Below are 21,308 nucleotides of genomic sequence, written 5' to 3'. Positions count from 1 at the left end.
TAACCCAACGGCAGTATGTCTTGTTATTCAACCGTAATGAAGCTTCTATCCAGCTAGTAAAAAGGCAATGGTGCTATTTCCTAGAGAAAGTTCAATCATATCTGGTTGGATATGCCATTACTATTGGAAGCTAGACCTGATGCTTGAGCCTCAGTCTTCTCATGTGGCAAATGGGACTAGTGTCTAAACTTGCAGTGCTGCTTAAAAAGACTAATTAGTATAGAATATGTAAATCCTCAGCAAAGCAACCGATATGAGACAAGCTGGCAATGCAGGGGTTGTTTGTTGTTTCCCTTTTTTAAATTGATATAATCTCCTGTCAGGAAAGTTCACAAATCTTAAATCTATAACTCAATGAATTGAAACCAAGTTCATCTCGATACACCTGTCTGATAATTGCCCAGGTCAAGATACAGGTCATGTCCAAACCCCCAGGAGGCTCTTATGTGTCCCCTCCCGGTCACTATGTTTCCAAAGGTAGTTAAGTTTCTGAGCTTTAGCAACAGAATTAGTAATGCAGTTTTGGCTTAAACATATTAGGGTATTTCATTTTCAGAAATATTATCGTCCCATCCCCTTGGCGTGCTCCTTGAGCTGCTCTTCTAGAAAGGCTAACGTGTTTGCTCTGGTCCATTCACCCTTTCCCATCTGGACCCCTGATAAAGGGCATTCTGTAGTGAGATTTGTGGGAGGGTCGAGATTTGGATGAGATGTATCGGAGCAGAGCTACCTGATGGAGCTCACCCCTCACACTAACCACTGCATGAGGCACTATAGCACGAACAAAGCGTGACCCAGAGTGGCACTCACAAGAACATTCTGGAAAGTCTGCAACCCGCAAATTGTCTGCTATATCCATAATGATCTCTCCAAAAAAAGGACCGTAAAAATACCTCGCCTGGAAGTAGGTTTGTTTCCTGTCATTTGACCATTATCCTGAGCACAAGGGATTCATTTAAGATTCTCCATTCTGGCCAATGGCAGGAGAGAGAGACCTGAGCGAGGCCAGCAGGTCAGGCATATCCTGGGCTGGTCATTGTCCCACTAGGAGATTCGGATCCAGGATTCTGGATCCCTTCTCTCCTGGATCCTTTGCACATGATATATAATAACAGAAGGAGCCATGGGAAGAAGAAGAAGCTGAGCTGGCAAACAAGAAAGAGAAGACGGTTGAGAAAGATTCCGAACACGATGGTCTTTCCCTTCTTCGGCCCAAGGAGCTCAACTTGTTCTTGTTTTATATGTTGGGCTTCCTTGAAATAATTCATGGAGAGAGTCGGGGGGGGGTAGCAGTTAGAGAGGGGAAAAGGAGAGGGAGAGGAAGAGGGGGAGAGGGGGGGAGAGGGAGGGAGAATAAGGGAGAAAGAAGGAGAGAGAGAGAGGGGGAGAGAGGGAGAAGGAGCGAGGGGGAGAAGGAGCGAGGGGGAGGGGAGGGGGAGGGGAGGGGGAGGGGAGGGGAGGGGAGGGGAGGGGACGGGGAGGGGGAGGGGAGGGGAGGGGAGGGGACGGGGAGGGGGAGGGGAGGGGAGGGGAGGGGAGGGGAGGGGAGGGGAGGGGAGGGGGAGGGGAGGGGAGGGGGAGGGGGAGAGACAGAAGACAGAAAGAGAATGATCACCACTCACCTCTCCTCTAAGAAATAACTTCAGAAATGACTGCTCAGGTGGAGACAACACAGGCCTGAGAGACACTACGTTCTGGGCTCAGCACAGTGACCCTCCCTGAAGAGGAGCTAATGCTGACTGAGTGCTCCCTGCAAGGCAGGTACTATGCTAAGGGTGTCCTGCGTGTTATCTTGCTCTCAGAAAACCCCCATGATGTGGCTGCCGTCACTGTCCCTTCGTTGTGGGTGAGGATATAAAAGCATGGAGTGAGTCGGGTGACTCGCTCAAAGCCTCCTGTTTGGAAAGGGTTTCAGTCAGCTCCCGGAGCCTGTGACCACCACACCGTTAACTGCTCTGGACAGACGGTCACTTTCAGAAGCTCCCCCACAGAAGATGGATCATGTAGCTTGCCTTTCGGCAAACGGCAAGTGTAGTCTACCCTGCCAGCGTAGAAAGAGTTATAGCAAGAAGAGCAATCTCTTCTGCCCCTGGAAACTTTCCTGGCCCATGAAATCCTTCTCTATTAACCAGAGCTGACTGGCAGGTCCTGGTGGAGAGGCATGGCACCGAGCATTCCCTTGAATGAAGGAAGGCTCTCCTCTCTAGGGGGAGCCCAAGGTTTCTGCTCCCTAAGTACACAGCTAGCGTAGCCACCAACATGAAATGGGACAGGAGCAGGGGACTCCGAGCGCCCTTCCACGTCCACAGAACCAGCCCCGGCCTCACCGGGAGTATAAACCTCTGGTCAAAGTGCTCTCACACCCAGATATGGACCCATTATTAGAACACAGGCATAGTCCTGAAAGTTCACCTCCAGTCTCTCCCTCGCTCTCACATCAGCTCGTGAGTCCCCGAGTGGCGTGCTGCTCAGTGTTTAGACTCTGCCTTCATGTGTAGTGTTTGCCCGTTTTCATCGTGTCAACACTCCCACCATGGTGGATTTCAAGCTACCCATGTGAGGTCACTGCACACAGAGGAGGGAAGAGACCATCACCCCCACTCTCTTGAGCTGCCAGGAGAGGCCCCTGCAGTTTTCCTTACTTACTCACGCACTTGGATGGCTTTCCGAAGATTTCCGGACTCAAACTTGGAGGAGAACCGTAGACAATTGGAAGCAGTGTCCTGCCTGTCATGGGAAAGAGAACATGCAAACATATGAGCTATGGCTATTCTTGGGCCCACTTTGACATCTCTGAGAGAAATGCTTTCTCTTCTCGAGTTTGAACCCAACTTTCCGTCACGCTGACTGTAGGAGAAGGGACGCATTACTAACACGAAACGCTCTTCTTCTCCTGGCGTGAACAGAACTCTCCATCCTGCATCCGCCCCCTTCCCACGGATGCATGAGGCCACTTACCAAGGCTCATCTAAACTGAAGACAACTTGATTTATAACATCGCGGGGCTGGATGAACCTCTGGACATCCTCAAATATCTTGATCCTGAAAAGGAAAGTTGGAAACATTTGAACGGTTCGCCCGCACTCATCCTATGGTTATCGAGGAGGGGGCCTGAGAGTCAGCAGAGAAATAGGAAAGCTTAATGACACCTCAACCTCAAGCTGAAAACATGCAGAAAGCACCGTCCCTCCTTGTTTCTCTTCTTTATCAATAAATAAAACCATGCTGAGCGGTAGGGATGTAGGAAGCAGGGATGCTAGAGCTTCGTCAAGGGGTTCTTGCCTTGAAGGAGAGTTTTGTCAAGGGCATTTGGGCTAAGGGACTTTGCATGTTTCCGGTTGTGTGAATAACACAATCTTTGGTGCAGAGACATTTCCAAGGGCAAAGTTAGGGTTATTGACTGTTGGCATCCTATGGACTGGGGAGGCCCCAATAAGCATTTGGACTCATGAGTCATTTATATTCCTTGGGTTCTGTCTGCTGCAGAAGACTAAGGTCAACCTTTTGTCTGAGAAACACCAACATGGGGGAGATTTAAGTAAGACAGAGGGAGGGAGCCCAAGGGATCTTTCTGATTTTTTCCTTGAATTTCCAATCCAAGTCTCTGGGGTGAGGTGGAAGAAGGGGGAAGGGGAAGTTGACACAAGGCCTGGACTCAAAGGGAAATGTTCTATCGGCGGGACTCCATTGCCAGGCCAGCCCCTATGCTACGTCTGTCAGGAACGTGAGCATGGCGAGTAACGTGCAGGGGCCAAGGCCAGAAATGTCAGCCAGGAGCACAAGTGGGAGCAGCTCTTGGGATCCGCCATTGATTTGCTAATGAAATGGAAAATAAGTTAATGAAACTTTCTGGTATGCACACTTTGCTCCGCTGACTTAGTGCGTGCATACTCAATTTTATTTCCAGGGAAAATAATTTTTTCCTGGCTTTAGTAATTTTCATTTTCATCTCACTTTGGTGAGCCAAAGACAATACTCCCTTTCCTGAATTCTGGGAATAATCCATCACCCAGTGTTTCTTCCCTGAAGAGTGCTTTCTTTCTTTTTTTTCACACATCCTCAGTGATACAGAAGAGTATTCTCCAAGCCAAGCCAGATGCTGTAGGGTTGGGCCTGGGAGCTGAAGGGACACCACCTCGTCTTATTAACAAGGGACAAGAGGCCAGCGGGCAACGAATGAGAAAAGAGATCCCGAATAATCTATACTTGTTTTTTCTGAGCACTTTTGTTGGAGGAATGACACTAGTCTTGGGAGAAACTGGATTATCTTTCGCTGTCATAGTGACTTGCAATGGATACGGGGTAAGAGGTTGCATTAGAATTATCCAAGGGATTCTTTTTCGGAAAACACATGCCTCCCACTACCCCAGTCGGTCCTGAAATGTCCTAGTAGGGAGGGGAGCTTGTGTGTTTGCAAAAGTTTCCTGAAGGGCTCGAACGCATTCTTGACTACGCTCACTTTTCTACAGAGAGCAGGACGACTCTACACACCATTCCTCCTAGAAAAACATTACAGAAAAAATACAGCTCTCGAGCCAATAGAACCATCACCTTTGGATGCCACACTTGCGTTCCAACAGGGGCTGGGGAGAGGGAGGTGGGCAGTGTCCCCAGAGATCAGGAAATGCCATCATCTTGAAATCAGCCACAGATTTGGTTCTTCTGGCTTTGGCCATATAAAGGTCGGGGTCGTGGAAGGGGATATGCCTGGGATGTGTTTGCAGAAGCTTCTCTATTACTTCAACCGTTTCTCTAGACCTAGTGAAACTGGGAAAGGAGGCACTCATCGCTGGGCAGGAAATCATATCTATGTCCCAAGCATCCTCTTTGAGGAAAGCCTGAATGTCAGGGATTTCATTTCCAGAAGAATCCATCCCAAGTCCACTGGATTGTGCATTTTGGCACGGGCGCATGCCAGGTCCTTTTTTGGAGGCTCGCTGCACAGGGGACCTCCCTCTGTTCACCATGCTCAGAAGGGAAGTCTGGACTGTGTCTTCACTGTCTTGCTCCCAGGAGTTTTGGTCCTTATTCGAGCAATGCTGCTTCGGGCAGGCATCAGTCGGAATGTGGTGGTGGTTGGCATACTGAGTCCCTCCGGACTTCAAATCATCTCCAGGTTTGGGCTCTAGTTCCTTCGGGTTGAAAGCAGGAAAGAATATGTCAGTGGCCCCTTTCAGGTAGAGAATACAATTTGATCCCTGTCCTCACTCTCTAGGCACAGAGCTAAGCAGAACGTGGGTGACCTGGAGAGCTGCTCCCAAGGTCGGCCAAGGGACGACTAAGCTTCCGGAATCAAATAAATGACAGAATCACAGAAACTCACGTTCCTAAGAGGCTTGTGGTGAGTCTAGTACAATCCTATACAGTCCATGGACGCCTTCTGCAGCACCCCCAATAAGTTACAGCCTGACTGAACCACCTCATTTACAGGGTCCTCTCTGCACCCCAAGGCTATGCCTTTTATTGGAGGATCATTCTGGTGGCTTAAAAAAAAATAAAAGTCTTCTTTACACTGAACTGACTATTCCTTCCCTGACATTTTTGCCTGCTGACCCCCTTCTGCTGTCTGGAATGAACCAGACTATATTAACTCTTCTTTCTCCATGTGACTTAGCTTACACTATTCGATGTGGCCCAACTCATGAGTTATTGAGTCATCAGCAAATAAAGGAGAGGAAAAGGCAGGTCTAGAATACAGGTGAAAGCAGTGGCAGCCACCAGTGGCCACCAGGGTAACATCAGCACGTGTCAGGTTCTCCATTTGCTCCGACGGACAAAGCCACCCCAGCACCAGGCTGGCCACGTGCAGAAGGCCAACTAAGTACAATGGTCCCTCTTCGACAAGGGAATGGTTACATCATCAAGAATCGTTACTTGCTCTTCAGTGCGTGGGGGCAGGGCGCCTTGCCCACCAGACAGCTGGCAGCAATGGGTACCTGCATCCCCCTCCCGTCCCAGGCGTCAGGTGTCAGATTGTAGGACCCTGGCCTGCACCCGAGCTCAGCCACCTTTTTCACATTCTCACTTAGCCTTCTGCTTCCCTCTCAGAAAGATCCCAGAAGCAGACTGCTTGGTGATGAGCGATGCTTTCCATCTGGAGGCCTCTGTTTGGCCTCCCAGGTTCTGCAGAGAACCCATCATGCATCAGCGAGGGGCAGAACCACGGCATATGTCCTACCTCAAAGCTACAGGAGAGCTCAAGACACATGGCCTCATATTGCAGCAGCTCCTCCTCAGGCCGGTCGAGAGCAGGTCTGGAACTCAGCTTGTTCACATCTGTTTCTAAGTCATCATCCTACAGTGGAATAGGAAAAGAAAAAAAAATTACAGCCAACAAAACCACCCTGAGAAGCACCAAGACAAGCAATATAGGTGATTCTCCACAATCCTGGGACACGGTTTCCTTGCCTCCAAATTACAGCGCTAGCCTATGCAAAGAGGAATTTAACAGGTCTGGCTGTATTTCTCAAATAAAGATATACAACTTATCTCAGCATTTATGTCAGTATTTATCAGCCCTCATCACAAATAAATAATAATTTACATAAAATAAGATGAACTATGTAAGCATAATAAAGCATAATATGAAAGAATTTTTTTTATCTCATCACTGCTATCAGCATAATCGTAAATATCCAACATATTCATTCATCTACCTTTGCATTTAGGTCCTTCATGCCTCAAAAATGTTTAATGAGCACCTACTATGAGCAGCTACTCTTGTAGGTACTAAAGATTCAGTGATAATGGAACAGAGAAAGGTCCGTGCTCTCATGGAATTTGCCTTTTAGGGAGAGAAGGGCGACCATAATAAGAAACTAAACAAATGAATAAGGTAATTTGGAACAGTGATAAGTGCCACAGAACTAATGAAAGGGGGTGAAGTGCCTGTGACGAAGGGTATAGAAGCTGTTCAGACTAGGCGACCTGAGAAAGACTCGCTGAGGAGGTAACACTTTAACAAGACCTAAATGACAATAAGCTTCAGCCATGCAAGCACGTGAGAAAAGGGGTTACTACCATATTTCCCCCAAAATAAGACCGGGTCTTATACTAATTTTTGCTCCAAAAGACGCATTAGAGCTGATGGTCCGGCGAGGTCTTATTTTGCGGGCAACGAGGTAGCAGAAGGAACAGCTTAAGTTTGCTAACAGAAAGAAGACAGCTGAAGCACAGAGAATGAGAGAAAGATTGCAGGAATCAAGAGTCAAGAAATAGGTATTATGCCAAGCTCTACTGGCCCTGAGGAAGAGTTTGGGGTCCTCTCCTGCGACCCCTTTATCTCTTTGTACATGTAAAAGTTCCCCAAGTCACCACAAGTCTTTTCTTCAATGGGGTGAATATATCCAGACGCTTATTTTTTTTTCCTCCTAGATCATTTCATAATAGTCTAACCGTGATGGTGACTGTTCTCCAAACACTTCTGTGATTTCCAAAGGTTGTAGAATCCTACAGAGAAAGGACGCCAGGAACCTCCCAGCCCCGTCTCTTCATCTTTCAGTGTCTTTCCTGGATCAAGTTTCCCTAATAAAATAGGGGTGAAAAATCTACCCTGTGTTTTAGGAGTGTTTGGTTGGTGAAGGAAGAACCTGGCAGGTGTGAAGACCTGGATTCTTCTCCCCTACATCAAATAAATGTGGAAAATAAACGTTTAGATTCCTGATCCAGGAAAAAAACAAACGGCAGCAATATTCCATTCGTCTTCTGCAATTGTCCTCCAAACTTCAAATTAAAAGAAAAACAGATCCCATGAGGTTGGCGGAATGATAGTATTTTCAGATGCAATGCACACCAGGCCCAAACTTATGACCCTGGTACTGGGGATCCCAACACGTTTGTTATTTCCAGCTTTAACTCCCAGTCCCTCCTTGCCTCTGCCATCTCTGCTACAGCCTCAGCCATGCCCAGGGTGGTACCAATGGAAACACAACCTGGCCGGCATTAGAAGTGTCTCCTCACCAGCGGTGAGGTCGATGTACCCGGAGAAAGGTGTCATGTCATCAGTGAGCTGCAGCCGATCGCATTCTCTAGGTGGCTAGGTGACTGACTTAGCTTTAGAGAAAAGGTTGGCAAAACACGGCCCCCTGCCTGTTTTCGTAAATAAGTTTTTAGTGGAACCCAGCCTGCCCATGCACTGAGGTATTGTCGGTGGGTTGCTTTCTCAGTCCAACAGCAAAGCGGGATTGTTGTCACAGAGAGCATCTCTGTTCCTCAAAGGTTGGGATGTTGGTCTCTGACTCTCCAGGCACTCAGTTATTTCCTCACCTCCTTCTGGATCTCTCGTGAGTACCATTTATACCGGGGGTACCAAAAAAATGTACACACTGTAAGAGATGTTATCTAAGGATTACTTTTCAAAGTTGAATAACTAGCAATGCGTAGTATGACGCGGGCTCGAAAGATGTCATTCATTATAGTACAACTTTAATAGTTTTTTTCCTTTCTTAAAAGATGTATACATTTTTGGGGGCACCCTCTGTATTTATGTAGGGGTGGGCCTGTTTCTGTGTCCTCATAGCACCCCAGACAGCCCTTCACCATCTAGGATTCCATTACCCATCTAATCCTTCCTCTGGCCCTCCCTCTCCAAATGGGACACTTCTGATATTGACGTTTACTAGCCTTAGACTTGAGTTCACCACCCTTGGAAGGTGGTGATTTGCACTCTGCTAGAACAATCCCCATGTTCACTCGACTGCGAACACTTTCAAGATAAAAACTATGTCTTATTTCCTTTTGTTTCATGTGACCAACCCCGAGCACTTTGCATGCTGCCTTGTACTTGGGTTATTTCCAAGAAAGCACCTGAAAGAAGTAAGAAAGTAAAAAGGAAAGAAATTCACTCTGGTTACCCTCTGTTCTTCCGAATTTGTCCCAATCTAATGGTTATGTTCATGAAGGGGGGCAAAAACAAAACAAAACCTAACATCTAGTCTGTATTTGTTGCTAAGTTTCTCTTTTCTTATGTTGACAGTTTTAAATCAAAGACAGCACCTGACTTTCCACTCTGAAGATGTTTTACAGATAAAAATTCCTTTTAATCATTCTTCCTAAGATAGTCGTCCCACTTATTTACTAACTGAGCTTTTCAAATGAAAACGCCACCAGTCCAAGTCCCGGGTTAGTTCTGTGACCAGAAACAGATACTTCTGGCTTCTTGTCCACGTTTCTTTGCAGCGAATTCTGCTGGGCTCACCAAGGAAAAACAGCTGTTGGGACACCAGTTTCCTTGCTCTTGCGACACCCCAGAACCCGGCGTGATTCCGATGCCCCTCTGTTTCTCTACAACTCCTGCTCTTGCTGATTTCTTGTCATCTTCTTGGCTTGCAGGCTTTTGACGAATAGTTCCCGGGCCCTCACCAATTTGTCTTGTGGTTCTTTCCCAGCTGGATTTGTTTATCTGTTTCAGTTCCACTCCCCCCCAATCCACCAGTAGCGGCACAGTAGGGACTCAGAGAATATCTGAAACCACCCCCACCCCATCCCATGCCACACGCGTGTGAGGCTAGGCACTGGCTGTGCCCTGTCCCTCCACATCAGGCACAAGAGGTGACTGACACTCTGCATTAGATGCTTGGTTATCAAAGTGCAAGCAAGAGAGGAGGGGGAAGTGGCATTGATGAATGACTGCGGCAGCACAGTGTTATTCAAATAATTCAGCAAGGACTCCATAGGCCTGCACGGCCAAGCTACGGCAAAGAACCAATTTGCACCTGATGGCTTCAGAAATGATTCTATTTATCAACAAAACCCCGAGAACGGCAGAGTGTCAAGAGAAGTCTTAACCCAGAGACCTGGCTAGGAGATGGTCCCCACACATCTGCTACTCCCATCAGCAAGGTGAGTGGTTATTATGAGACAGACCTGAAACAGCATCTTTCTCTCTAGATAGACAGGGAGGTAGGAGAGTAGGTAAGTAGAAAGGGAGGGAGGGAGGAGGATGGATGGATGGATGGACGGACGGATTTTTTTTTTTAATTCAGATTTCATATCCTGAAATGTCATGAAAGGTAGCATTTCCTTCCCAGTCTTATTTTTAAGGAACTAAAACTTAAAGGGGCTTGTCCAGGTTCCTGTTTACCAACAGAAATTGAGACAGAATTAAAACTCATACATCAAGTTTCCATTATTCTAGAACAGGGGTTCTCAATCAAGTGTGATATTGCCCCTCAAGGGCATTTGGCATTTCTCGGAGACATTTTTGGTTCATGACCAGGGAACAAAGGCGTGGGGGTGCTACTGGCATCTAGTGGGTGGAGGCCAGGGGTGCCGCCAAACCTCCTACAACGCGCAGAACAGCCCCCACACCAAAGAGTTATCCAGTCCTAATGCCGTAAGACCCAGGTTTAGAAACCCTTTTCTAGAAATGTCACCAGGATACTACGTCCCACTGCCTGCTTTTGTAAATCAGCTTTCACTGGAACACAGCCATGCCCTAGCGTTGAAGTCTTGCCTACGGCTGCTTTCGTGTTACAATGACGAAGGTGAGGGGTTGCGATGGAAACTGTGGTCCACAAAGCCTCCAGTAATTACTACCTGACCTTCTGCAGAACGTTGGCTGACCTCTGTTCTACAGCACAGGTCATGACGGGATGGAGAGCAAAGGGCACCACCTGCCTGCAGGCCAGGGTGTGTGCTCCACGCAACCCAAGGCAGCACAATTCACACAGACGCCGAGATAAACGGAATTGTACAATGCCGCAGCGAAGGTATTCAAGATGAATGACTTGTGGGGACAGGTAAGATCTACTAGAAAAAGTTTCATAGAAAATCTTCCTATGGTCTCTTTGCATAAATGTCATTCACGTGTTCAGTATACCAACCATAAGCATTAAGTGTCTACTGTGTTTCCCCAAAAATAAGACCGGATCTTATATTAGTTTTTGCTCCAAAAGACACATTAAGGCTTATGTTCAGGGGATGTCATCCTGAAAAATCATGCTAGGGTTTATCTTCTGGTTAGGTCTTATTTTGGGGGAAACACGGTATCTGAAGCTCAGCGTGATGGAATATTAGTGTCTTCACAATGGATAGCTTCTGACTTTCCAATGCACTACTGCACTGGACCTACCAAGAGGAGACAACCTGGAAATCAGTCACAGGAGCTGTCATTTGTTGAGCAGCCCTCTCTGCCAGGCACTGGAGTAGAAGTACAGATGTAGGTCCTTAAAATGTACACTGGTCTTAGCTGAACACAGAAAGGGATCTATTCCTTGGTCAACTGCGAGTCTGGAGAAGCAAGAACTGGTGCACCTACTTCCTCTTTCACATCTTCAGAATCTGCATCTGCATCCTCTTCTTCATCACCATCATCTTCAAAATCCTCTGGGTGGGGAAAAAGAGGGGAAACGAGTGAGGCTTCCCCTTTGTGTTGGAGCTGGATTGTCACCACACAAGGGGTAGCATTTTTTTCCTCTCACTAATAAGGGGCTCATTATTTTAAGTGCACAATAGATGTCCTAACACATCCTGATGCCAGCTGGTATGTGATATCACGTGCACACGGGCACCGGAGAGCACCGTATCGTGAAGAGGAAACGGCTGTCCTGTATTGCATGCAAAATGAATGCCGCATCAAATGATACACCATTCTAGCTTCTCCCACCCACCTTGGGAGTATTTATGTAGCTAACACTTCCAACAACCAGAGATCATATACATATACCATTTGTTGTGACTTAGGCAGCTCTTGGATTGACTCCCTAGTTGATATGAAGGAACTCATTTTAAACACAAGTCCACAGATGTATCTGTGCGAGGGTGGCAAGTTGATGTCTGTGGAAAATCTGTTCCAGGGAAAGAGGCTGGGATTGGAAACCACTAGCATCATTGGACAACAATCTTGGAGAGTGGACGATCATACTTTCAAATATTCTAATATGACTACGAGGTTTGAAACAGCAGAAGTGTTCTTGTGATTTTACCCGTAGGGCACATTCATTCCAGAACCAGTCGGTAAAGTGGAGGACTCAATCATGGGATTGTGAATAGATTGTTTTTTTAATTAGCTGAGATCACTGTACAGGCATTCAAGAGCTACCAGGCAAAGTGGCAACAGTTAATAATTACGGACAAAATAAGTGGCTTGGTCATTATTCACTCGGTATATGAAAACTTGCTTTTTCATACACAGTTCTAATTAGATTATTGGATGCTCATGGTTGACCTGTAAAAGAACTGACTTTACTTTCATCCACATTCCTCTGAAAGATTGCCAAAATGTAAAAAAAAAAAAAAAAAAAAAAACAACTCATCGTAAAGCTCATAGCGACCCACGTGCTTTACCTTCAGCAAGAACATGGGGAGGCTCAGAGGTGCTGGTCCCAGGAACTGGGAAGACATAAGCACTGCTGGCTGTGACCAAGGGGAGGGGACATTTCGGGTAGCACTGCCTCAGGATCTGAACCACAACGGAGACAATGGGTCCCAAGCTTTTGTCATCCAGGCACTTCTGAAGGAAGAGGAAATAACGTCAGACACTGGCATCTTGTATACAGTCCCTTTGCTGGGACGGCATTTCAGGTAATGAATCACACAGAGGCTAAGTGAATGGTACACAGCCTCTGGGTACAATGTCTAATTTGAATAACCTAATGACATCCTCCATGTACTATGTCTGATTTGAACACGCTAATGTAGAATTTTGTCTAATGGAGACTCTGCTTTGGTTCCGGGCAGCGTCGGAATTTGTACTTCTCTTTCACAGATTTTATGTCATTGGAATGAAGTTAGACTGAAAACAGACTTAAAAGTCTTTCAAGAGGTGCTACTCCCCGGGGGAGGCGTCGTCCAGGATGGCTGGGAGAAGAGGAGGTGAGTATCTCCCTTCCGCCATCCACGTGTCGTTGTGAATGATGGCGTAAGTTAGAGAACAGTACGAACTGAGGGAAGTCTTACTTTTCTCTTTCAGCTGTTGTCCAGAGTAAAATGCGAAATCTAAAGAAAAGACTAAGGGAATCCCAAGCACCAAAACTAAATAAGGTGCCTCTTCTCAAAGCCCGCAGTGCTGAGCCCTCCTGGTACCCACCCAACGCAAAGGAACATCGGGTTTGCAGATGGGATATGTTGATATTGATGGAACATGACAAGACCCTTCTTTTCAGGCACCAGGAAAAATGTGAGAACACGTTTACTAAACTGACAGAGTTGGGAGACGTTTGGTTATGTCTTTGGCAAAAATGGGGGCCGTTGTCTTCAGTCTCTTAGGAAATGTTCTGTCTACTGACTTGGGATAGAAGGGTGACTAGTGTGAGTCTCCAGTCTGAAACTCCTAAGGAGTCTCCGGCAAGCTCCGAGACCCACAAGTCACTGCAGTAAATATGAGGGTGCTGAGAACCTGCCACAGGGCAGAGTGACTGTTAGTAGCCAGGTCATCCCACGGGACCTTCAGACCCACATTCCAGGTAGCTCCACGTGAAAGAACACGAAGAAAAATAAATCAAGTTCAGCCATGAATTTGAGATACCTAAATGACTCTAAAATATGATCAAACTCAGTCTACCTTCAATACAGAAACGTCTTAATACAACCAAGAATTCTATCTCCTTCTCTGTGTGCTCAAATGGTACCACGCAGGTGTCACAAACCAACAGCAGGAAACACTCTCCATGGAAAATGAATTAGTTGAGGCTATTTCACCGCTGGGGTCGGTCAGGTGATTTCAGGTGCTTAGTGAAAAATATGCATCTCTGGAAAGTGAGAGAAGTGAGCAGGGTGGAGGAAGAGAGGGGCGGTAGATGGCACATGAGAGGTAAAGGGCTGAGCTTTCAGGCTTAGGAGGTAGAGAGACAATCCACCATTACCCATTTCTCCAAATCAATAACTATTCCCAACTGTTTCAGGGCATCCTGGTAGGGGTCCTGTTTTCACCTTACATTCAAATTGCCATCTTTCTTCCCTGTCCTCAGACAAAGCTCCAGCAAGATCCCATTACCTTACCTAGCACCCTCACTGCCTTATGGACAATACGATGCTCTCGGTGTTTAAGGGATGCTTAGAACATCTGTGCAAGAATGTGTGACCCAGGAGACAAGAGGTGGGACTGCTGAGCGAGGGACACAGCAAGCAGTGGCCTCAGCAGAAAGGCAAAGGACAACAGGATGGACAAAGCCTGCGGGAAGGACTCAAAAACAGTTCTTTCTCAGCTACTGTCATGCCCAGTTGGTCTGTGATTACATCACAAACACCAATAAAACTAGTACAGGACTGTGGTTTTCTGAGCGTGGTCCCCAGACCTACAGGATCAGAAAGTCTGAGGCTGGGGCCCTGGCAGCCGTGTAGGTGACCGCGATGCTGGCTCCCCTTGGAGAATCGCTGGGGCAGTGCACAGAAGCACGGGCCTCTGCGTGAGACCACGGCTTTCAAATCCTTTCAAACACTGAAATCAGAGCGTCTATATAAATGGTTCAGCCCGCCCTCGGCCATAGTAAGCTCTCAATACAGATCTCTCTTCTTCCTCCTCCTCCCTCATTATCACTGTCATCCTGTCATCACTACTGTCATTACCATGTCATCCCCAGGCTGCAGCATCAGCACCAATAGTATAATTTGCAACAGCCGCTAAAATGCCATCACTAAGTCCAAGGTTCCCTAGTGAGCCACCCTGTGACACACGCACCTTCTTTTGCAGAAAAGGGGATGGATGGGCAGTGAGGACCCCAGCACGGCTGCAATGGCACCTCACAGCCAGGTGCTGGGAGGCTCTGCAGGTAAGGAATCCTGGCCGGGAAGCACAGATTCTGCCTTCACTCACATCTTGCTTCCATTGCCCTCAGGAACTGCAGGCTGGGCGCTGGTAAATTTGCTTAGATGAGCAGTTGAGGTCTTCACTGACCTGCTGAGAAACTGCTTCTGGCCTCACAGCCCCTTTCCCGCCCGGGCTTCCCTTGGTATTTTCTCTACTCTGTTCTTACCATTGATGTGTTCCTCTGGGATCACCATCTGCTTCCTTTATTGCCCTTTTGGTTTTTGTTCTGTTTGTTTGGTTGGTTTGGTTTGGCTTGAACACCAAACAGAGAAACAGCCAACAATGTAGAGGGCAGAGCAGCTGGCTGGAACACACAACCCAGAATGGGGGGCTGTGGGGCATCAGCTATCCAGGGGGGTGCTTCACTGGGACTGGGAAAGATTAGAGATGGGGGGCCACACAAGTGTACAAAGTATGATGAATCCTGGAAGAATCCAAAACACTTTTTCACCTAGAGGAATAGAACGCAATATGCAGCTATTTCATGACAAAGCTGCAGTGATGGCAAGAAACCCAGAGGTGACGGCAGATAGCAAATTCACTATTGGTAGAGGAGGGAGAGAGGAAAAACTAATTTTTTAAATGGGAAAAGTCCACAGACACCCACTGGTCAGAAGACAGTACTCTGACTGCTTCATTATCGCGGATAGACTCAGGGAGAGCAAAATGGAAGGTTGTCCAGAGAAAAGCAAAAACAATGATGAAAGGAGACCGAGACTGACTCATAATGGAGAGAACAAGGGACATAATGCATGTGGCACATGGCTGCTTTGACCCCAGGAGAAGGTGGGTGAGCAGATGGCAACATACTGGGGCAACAGACGGTCACAGCAACACAGAGGGTGTAGGTAGTCTTGCACGGTGGTGTTGAAATGAGTCGTAACCAAGGGACGTTAAGGGATTGGTATGTGGGTTGAAATCCAGGGACCCCTGAACACATGCCACCGGGGTGCACATAAGTAGCGGCCCTGGCAAGGGTTATTCCCTTTGCCTGGGATGTTCTTCCTCTTGCACTGCCATGAGTGGCTCCTTCCATAATTCATGTCCAGCTGAGGTGTGATCTGCTCAGAGAAGACTTGACCTAAGAGAACGCCTCCTCCTGCCCCCTGTGGGGGTCCCTGGAGACCTCTGACCAGAACTGCACTGATTGCACAGAGCAAGATGAAATTACCTTCCTCATGAACGTTTCTGCTTCCTTAGTGTCCTACTCTGCTGCTAGGATGTCTGCCCCACAGTCTCAGGGGTCTGTCTGGCACATTTCCCATGAGATTCCGCAGGCTAATTATCCCAGTAACTGCTCACGCTCATAAGCTAAGTGCGAGACATTTCTCCATCAGCTTATGGAGGCCACGCAACCACCAGATTTTATAACTTCCTTGTTATTTTTTTTTTAAAGAAGACACTTGAGGCCCGAGAATGTGGGTGGCGTCGATGTTTCATAGCTGTCGGCGGTAGGGATGGGATTTGAACCCAGGTTCTGTAGCTTTAGCATCAACACTCTGACCCACTGCACATAGAGCATGTACCCAATAAATACGGAATGAATAAATGAGTCCGTGCATGAGTGTAACAGGATTTGAATCCAGAACATCTGCCCATAGCAGGCAGCAAGCAACGGAGGGAGGATTCAGGATGACCCCTAAAGGACGGTCTCCAGGAATCCCCCAGCCATCATCAAACACAGAGGTGGTCCCAGGGCGGATGACCTACCTGCGTGGTACTGAAGAGAATCTCCATGCCCTGAGCTGCCAGGAAGGCCTCCCGGCCAGACCGGAGGGCGGCGATGTGCTTGAGGCAGAGCAGAAGCACACGGCGGATCGGTAGGTAGGCGCCGGCGGTGTCGTGCTGGTGCCAGTCCTGGTAGAGCCTGAGCAAGCTGGTGACGTAGCCTCTGTTCACCGCCCTGCGGCTGTTAGACTCTGAAACCAGCGGGAAAAGGAGATGTCAGTCACAGGTTCTCCTGGGGGCAGCTGCATGGCCCGCTGTCCCTCCCACAAGCTACTTCTTAATTATAAAGGGAATAATAACAACTTTCCAGTGGAGAAAACTGGCAGATGTCACCTTAATTGAGTGATCAAAGCCAACGTCACCAGATACGGTGATGCACTGAGAAAGACACGGCATCGCTTCGATGCTATTCCTCCCCAAAATACATAATCTAAATTTAACCAGGATGACAACCAGCAAACCCCAGATGAGGGACACACTACAAAATATCTGATCTGTACTTTTCAAAAGCATCAAGGTCATGAAAGGCAAAAAACAAAAATAGATTGAGACATTGAGCTAAAGAAGACCAAAAGACACGACACTTAAGAACAATTCATAATTATAATTTAGATCCTGGGACAGAAAGCGTATTTTTTTCTCTTGCTACAAAAGGCAATCGGTAAAATTTGAATAAGGTCTGTAGATGAACGAATAGTGCGGTATCGATGTATGTTAGATTTTGATAAACTGGTTATGTAAGAAAGTACCATTTTTAAAGGAAATTCAGAACTGGAGTATGGATATGTCTGTAATTGTGAAATAGTTCAAAAACAAATGATACTAGTGTGTGCGGGAGAGAAGGAAGGAGGAAGAGAGAATGGGAGGGAGAGAGAGAGAGATTTCCACCATCCCATTTACTTTCCCAAAATCTCAGTGGACTAAGGATATCGTCATTGGGTTGAGCAAACTGTGAGGTTTAGGTTGGGAAGGAGAAGACACTGAGGGAGACGTCACATCTGAAAGGCTGTCATGTGTAAGAGATTCATTGGGTGTTTTTCCTAAAGAGAATGGGAGCCAGTTTACACATAATCAAGTGTATGACGCAGTCCAAGAAAGGAATTCCTCACAGCCAAGGTTATCCAGTAAGAGGACGGACTCGATGTGGTACCGAGCAACGAGGCACTGAAATGTTCAGGTGGAGATGAAATCCACCCAGCAGAAACGCGGTATGGGCTTTCTGACATCTGATGGACAGCTGTAACAGAGCGTTTCTATGGTTCCCTTCACCTCTCTAATACCATGATTTCCCTTTCTTAGTTGAATGATCCTGTTTGGTCAGGATCCCGCGAGACCCATCTTATGGGGTAAGTGGATGATTTCCTGAATTTCCAGAGACATAGTTTCAATTCTCTTTGGAGAAACACAGGGGGGAAGAACAGCCAAGGTACCTCTTTCAGCGGTGAACATCTGCCCCTCTTCATGCTAAACTCATCAGGCCACAGGGTTGGTGGTGATAAGTGTACCTGGCCAGATCTATCCAGGAGATGCCTGGTCATCTCCACTCCTGTACACGCTAACTGCTGATTTTCAGGCACAAGTGCTCAGGTCTTGCGGCTTTTCCCTCTCACTACTGCATTTCTCCACTATCCCAACTGTTCGCCCTGGTTTATGAGACAATACATGCTTCTGGCAGCCTGTGTTTGGGCGAGATCCCCTGAGCTGTAATTGGATAAGCACAAATTTCAGCTCAAAGTCAGATTTTCCCCTCAGACCGTGTAAGTGCACATGAGTGAAAAAATAACATGCAAATTCAGTGCTTTATGCCAGAAGGGTTTTCTCATAATATTAATGAATTTTTTTTTTTTTTCCTGCTTGTTTATCAAATTCTAAATTGTCAGGCTTGGCTGAGCCCCAGTGAGATTTCTGACCCATTTCTGCAGTTGGTTTTACTTTTTTTAACATTTCATTCAGCCATGACCCTGAACTGAGAGTGATGAGCTTTATTCACTCGGTGATATGTTTGTGGAAGCTTTAAATTGCCTTCATCACCTCCTTTAATGAATTATTCTTTTGTATAGAAAATATATCTTTTCTTGGCTGGTCCCAGCCACAAAGCACGAGAGGTTGCTGCCTACCCAATATCTGATGTTTAAAAGAAAATTGAGGATTAAGTAGAAGGGATGAAAGAATTGCCTGCTGAAAAGATACCAGAATGGCAAAAAAAAAAAAAAATGGCAGTGCACAGGGGCCCCATGGGCAGTGGGAGGTTAAGGACGTTTGTCTTTTATCTATTTAAGGGTAAGAAACTGATAATGTGCTATCCTGATGACCATCTTACTTTTGGGGTGGGGACGGAGGATAATGGGGAAAAAATCTTTAATTGTCTGAGAGAAAAATCCCTTATCAAATTCCAATGATTTTTTTCACAATTTCCTGTTAATCCTCAAAAAGCTGTCATGTTTACTAACATCTAAAACAGCTATACCTCCTTCCCCCCCGCTGACCCCACATCAGTCAATCTTCCCCTGAGAATGGCTTGGGGAGTTTTGCAAAAGTCAATACGTATCTAAAACCCTACAAGAAAAGATCCATCAAACTAAAGAAGAGCAAATGTGGAGAAGAGCCAAAGAGTGACATGAGGGTCACTGGCATCGGCGACTCACAGGAGTTCTAGAAGCCTGGAGAGAAACACACCACTTCTCCGAGGGAACTCAAATAGCGAGGAACAAATGTGGGGTTTCACTGTTTGGGGTGAGCTCAGGGATTGGGGGCAGAAGAGGACAGGTCCCCCAACCCTCTTCAAAACAGACCAGCTGCACTTTAGTTGGCTTACATAAATGGCTTCCTCCTAAGATTTTCTTGGGGGAAAAAAATATTCCTGTTCCTTAATTTAAAAAAAAAAAAAAAAAAAGAACTTTTTTTTTTTTTTAAATTCCTAAGTAGATTGGTTTATCTTAAAGTAGTTGGAGGATGGAGGTGGGGTGGACACAGAGGAGTCTGAGGGTCCTCAAAGCCTCTCCTCCAGCCCCTCCCCCACCTTACAGGTGCCCTGGGCGCCCCACCTCCCTCAGCCCCTCCCTGGAGGCCTCCTGCTGTCGGTCTTATCTGGCCAGTTTTCCGTTGGCAAATCCATGAATTTATCCTTGTCCGCCCTCCGACTGACCCCCTTATATTCTACTTCTCCCTCTCTCTCTGGATTATATCCTCCCAGGGTCTTATCTGTAGCTCCTTCTCAGTCTGAAATGTGACGTAGGGATACCCTTCGTTTTACCCAGGTATTTCCTCACTGGGTTTCAATGTGTTTCTTTAGTGCAGACGCCACTGATGCTGTACCTTTTAATACTCGGGTTTAAAAAAAAAAAAGGAAATGAAGAAAACTAACAGGGACTATGCCGAGATATCAACACTACTTATGGGGGACAAAGATACTGATGATCTTATTTGCTTTAGAATTTTTAGATGGAAGACTTTTTTTGTTTTTGTAGCTTTTATTCCCCACATATTCTACAATGAACTCTGATTCAGTGCAGAAGAAAAGCTGGGAACCTGCCGCCACATAAGGAGCTGGACGCTTTAGCAGCCGTGGGTGTAGGAATGACATACACAGGTTAGCGCAGACCTCTGAGCGGGTGTTCACCAGACTCAGATGCTTGCAGGGCCGGCTCCATGGGCAGACCCTGCAGCTGGCAGCTTCCTCGTGGAGCCCTTGCACGTGGACCTGACCTCTACCTCCTTCTAGCTGGGTGCCCTTGAGCATGTGACTTCACAGCTCTATCGCTCAGTCTTTCTCTGAAAAACAAAACTTGGAAGAGTCCCTTCCCTCATGGAGTTGCTGAGAAAATTAAATGAGATAGTATATATAAAGCAGACAGCTTGATCTCTGGCACATAATAAGTGGTCAGTACCTGGTGCTTAGTATAATTGTGTCACCATCACGATATACATCCTCTACAGAGGGGGCCAAAAAAAATGTACACATGTTTTAAGAAAGGAAAAAACTGCACTAAAATTGTAATACTCAATATATACTGGTAACAAATGATGAATACAAGTCACGTGTGACTTCTGCAGTGACAAGAGGTGCTCAGAGTGGCTCCCATCAGCGTCCAGACACTTCTGATGATGGTGAGCTACTGCTTGAGCAATGTTGATCAAAGTGTCCACTTGTAGACATGTTTTTGGCACCCCCGGTATTTATTGTTCCAACTTCCCCCCATTATGATGGACCACAAAGTGCCCAGTGATCGGATACAAACATATTCCTTTCTCCAGCCTCCTGCAAGAACAAGAGGTCCAGCGTCACACAGCTGTTGATCTGAAGTTTGGCTCTACCCCTTCCCAGCTATGTAACCTTGGTTAAGTTACTTAGTCATTCCGAACTATACTTCCTCAATCTGTAAATATTAAGGCAAGATTTAAAGCAAAGAAAGATAAAGCTAATTAAGCATCAGCCTTACTAGTCCCTTATAAGGAATAAATGCATATCCTAACACCTGGCACAAAGTATGTGCTCAATAATTCCCTTCCCCAGAGCATGACATCCAAACGCCACTTTCCTTTCGCCAGTAAGAGGAACCCAAGGGCTTCGGAGAGAAGCACTGCCTCAATCATCTTACACGATCGTCTCGTGGACCTCACGCAAAGGCTTTCAGATACGCATTCCGTCCCTGCTTTAACAAGTGAGGAGAAGTTCAACAACCTATTTACGTTCATAGAGCTTCTGCATGACATGTCTAGGATTCCAACGGAGTCTCCGCCTGCCTCCAAAGCTGACATCCGCATCGTTATCCCCAAAACTCTTCATGCTGGTTAGTACACTTGACCCTTTTTTGCACCGAGGAAGACCTTCAAC

General features: G+C 46.7%; 1 protein-coding gene across 1 annotated transcript in view; it reads right to left on the bottom strand.

The window, feature by feature from the left end:
* AGBL1 (AGBL carboxypeptidase 1) overlaps positions 1-21,308 on the bottom strand; it is a 532,929-nt gene that overhangs the window by 456,442 nt on the left and 55,179 nt on the right. The window contains exons 6-12 of the mRNA XM_019726713.3: positions 16,457-16,665; positions 12,286-12,451; positions 11,258-11,325; positions 6,179-6,295; positions 4,552-5,132; positions 2,959-3,042; positions 2,647-2,727 (exon numbers count right to left, since the gene is read on the bottom strand). Coding sequence (XP_019582272.3) covers positions 2,647-2,727; positions 2,959-3,042; positions 4,552-5,132; positions 6,179-6,295; positions 11,258-11,325; positions 12,286-12,451; positions 16,457-16,665 — 1,306 coding nt within the window. The remainder of the gene's footprint in view (positions 1-2,646; positions 2,728-2,958; positions 3,043-4,551; positions 5,133-6,178; positions 6,296-11,257; positions 11,326-12,285; positions 12,452-16,456; positions 16,666-21,308) is intronic.

This window comes from Rhinolophus sinicus, chromosome 13, assembly GCF_057876585.1.
Source record: "Rhinolophus sinicus isolate RSI-liver-muscle chromosome 13, RSI-T2T, whole genome shotgun sequence".
NCBI classification, from domain to species: Eukaryota; Metazoa; Chordata; class Mammalia; order Chiroptera; family Rhinolophidae; genus Rhinolophus; species Rhinolophus sinicus.
The sequence above is the reverse complement of the archived record's forward strand: the minus strand, read 5'-3'. Positions and strand labels throughout refer to the sequence as shown.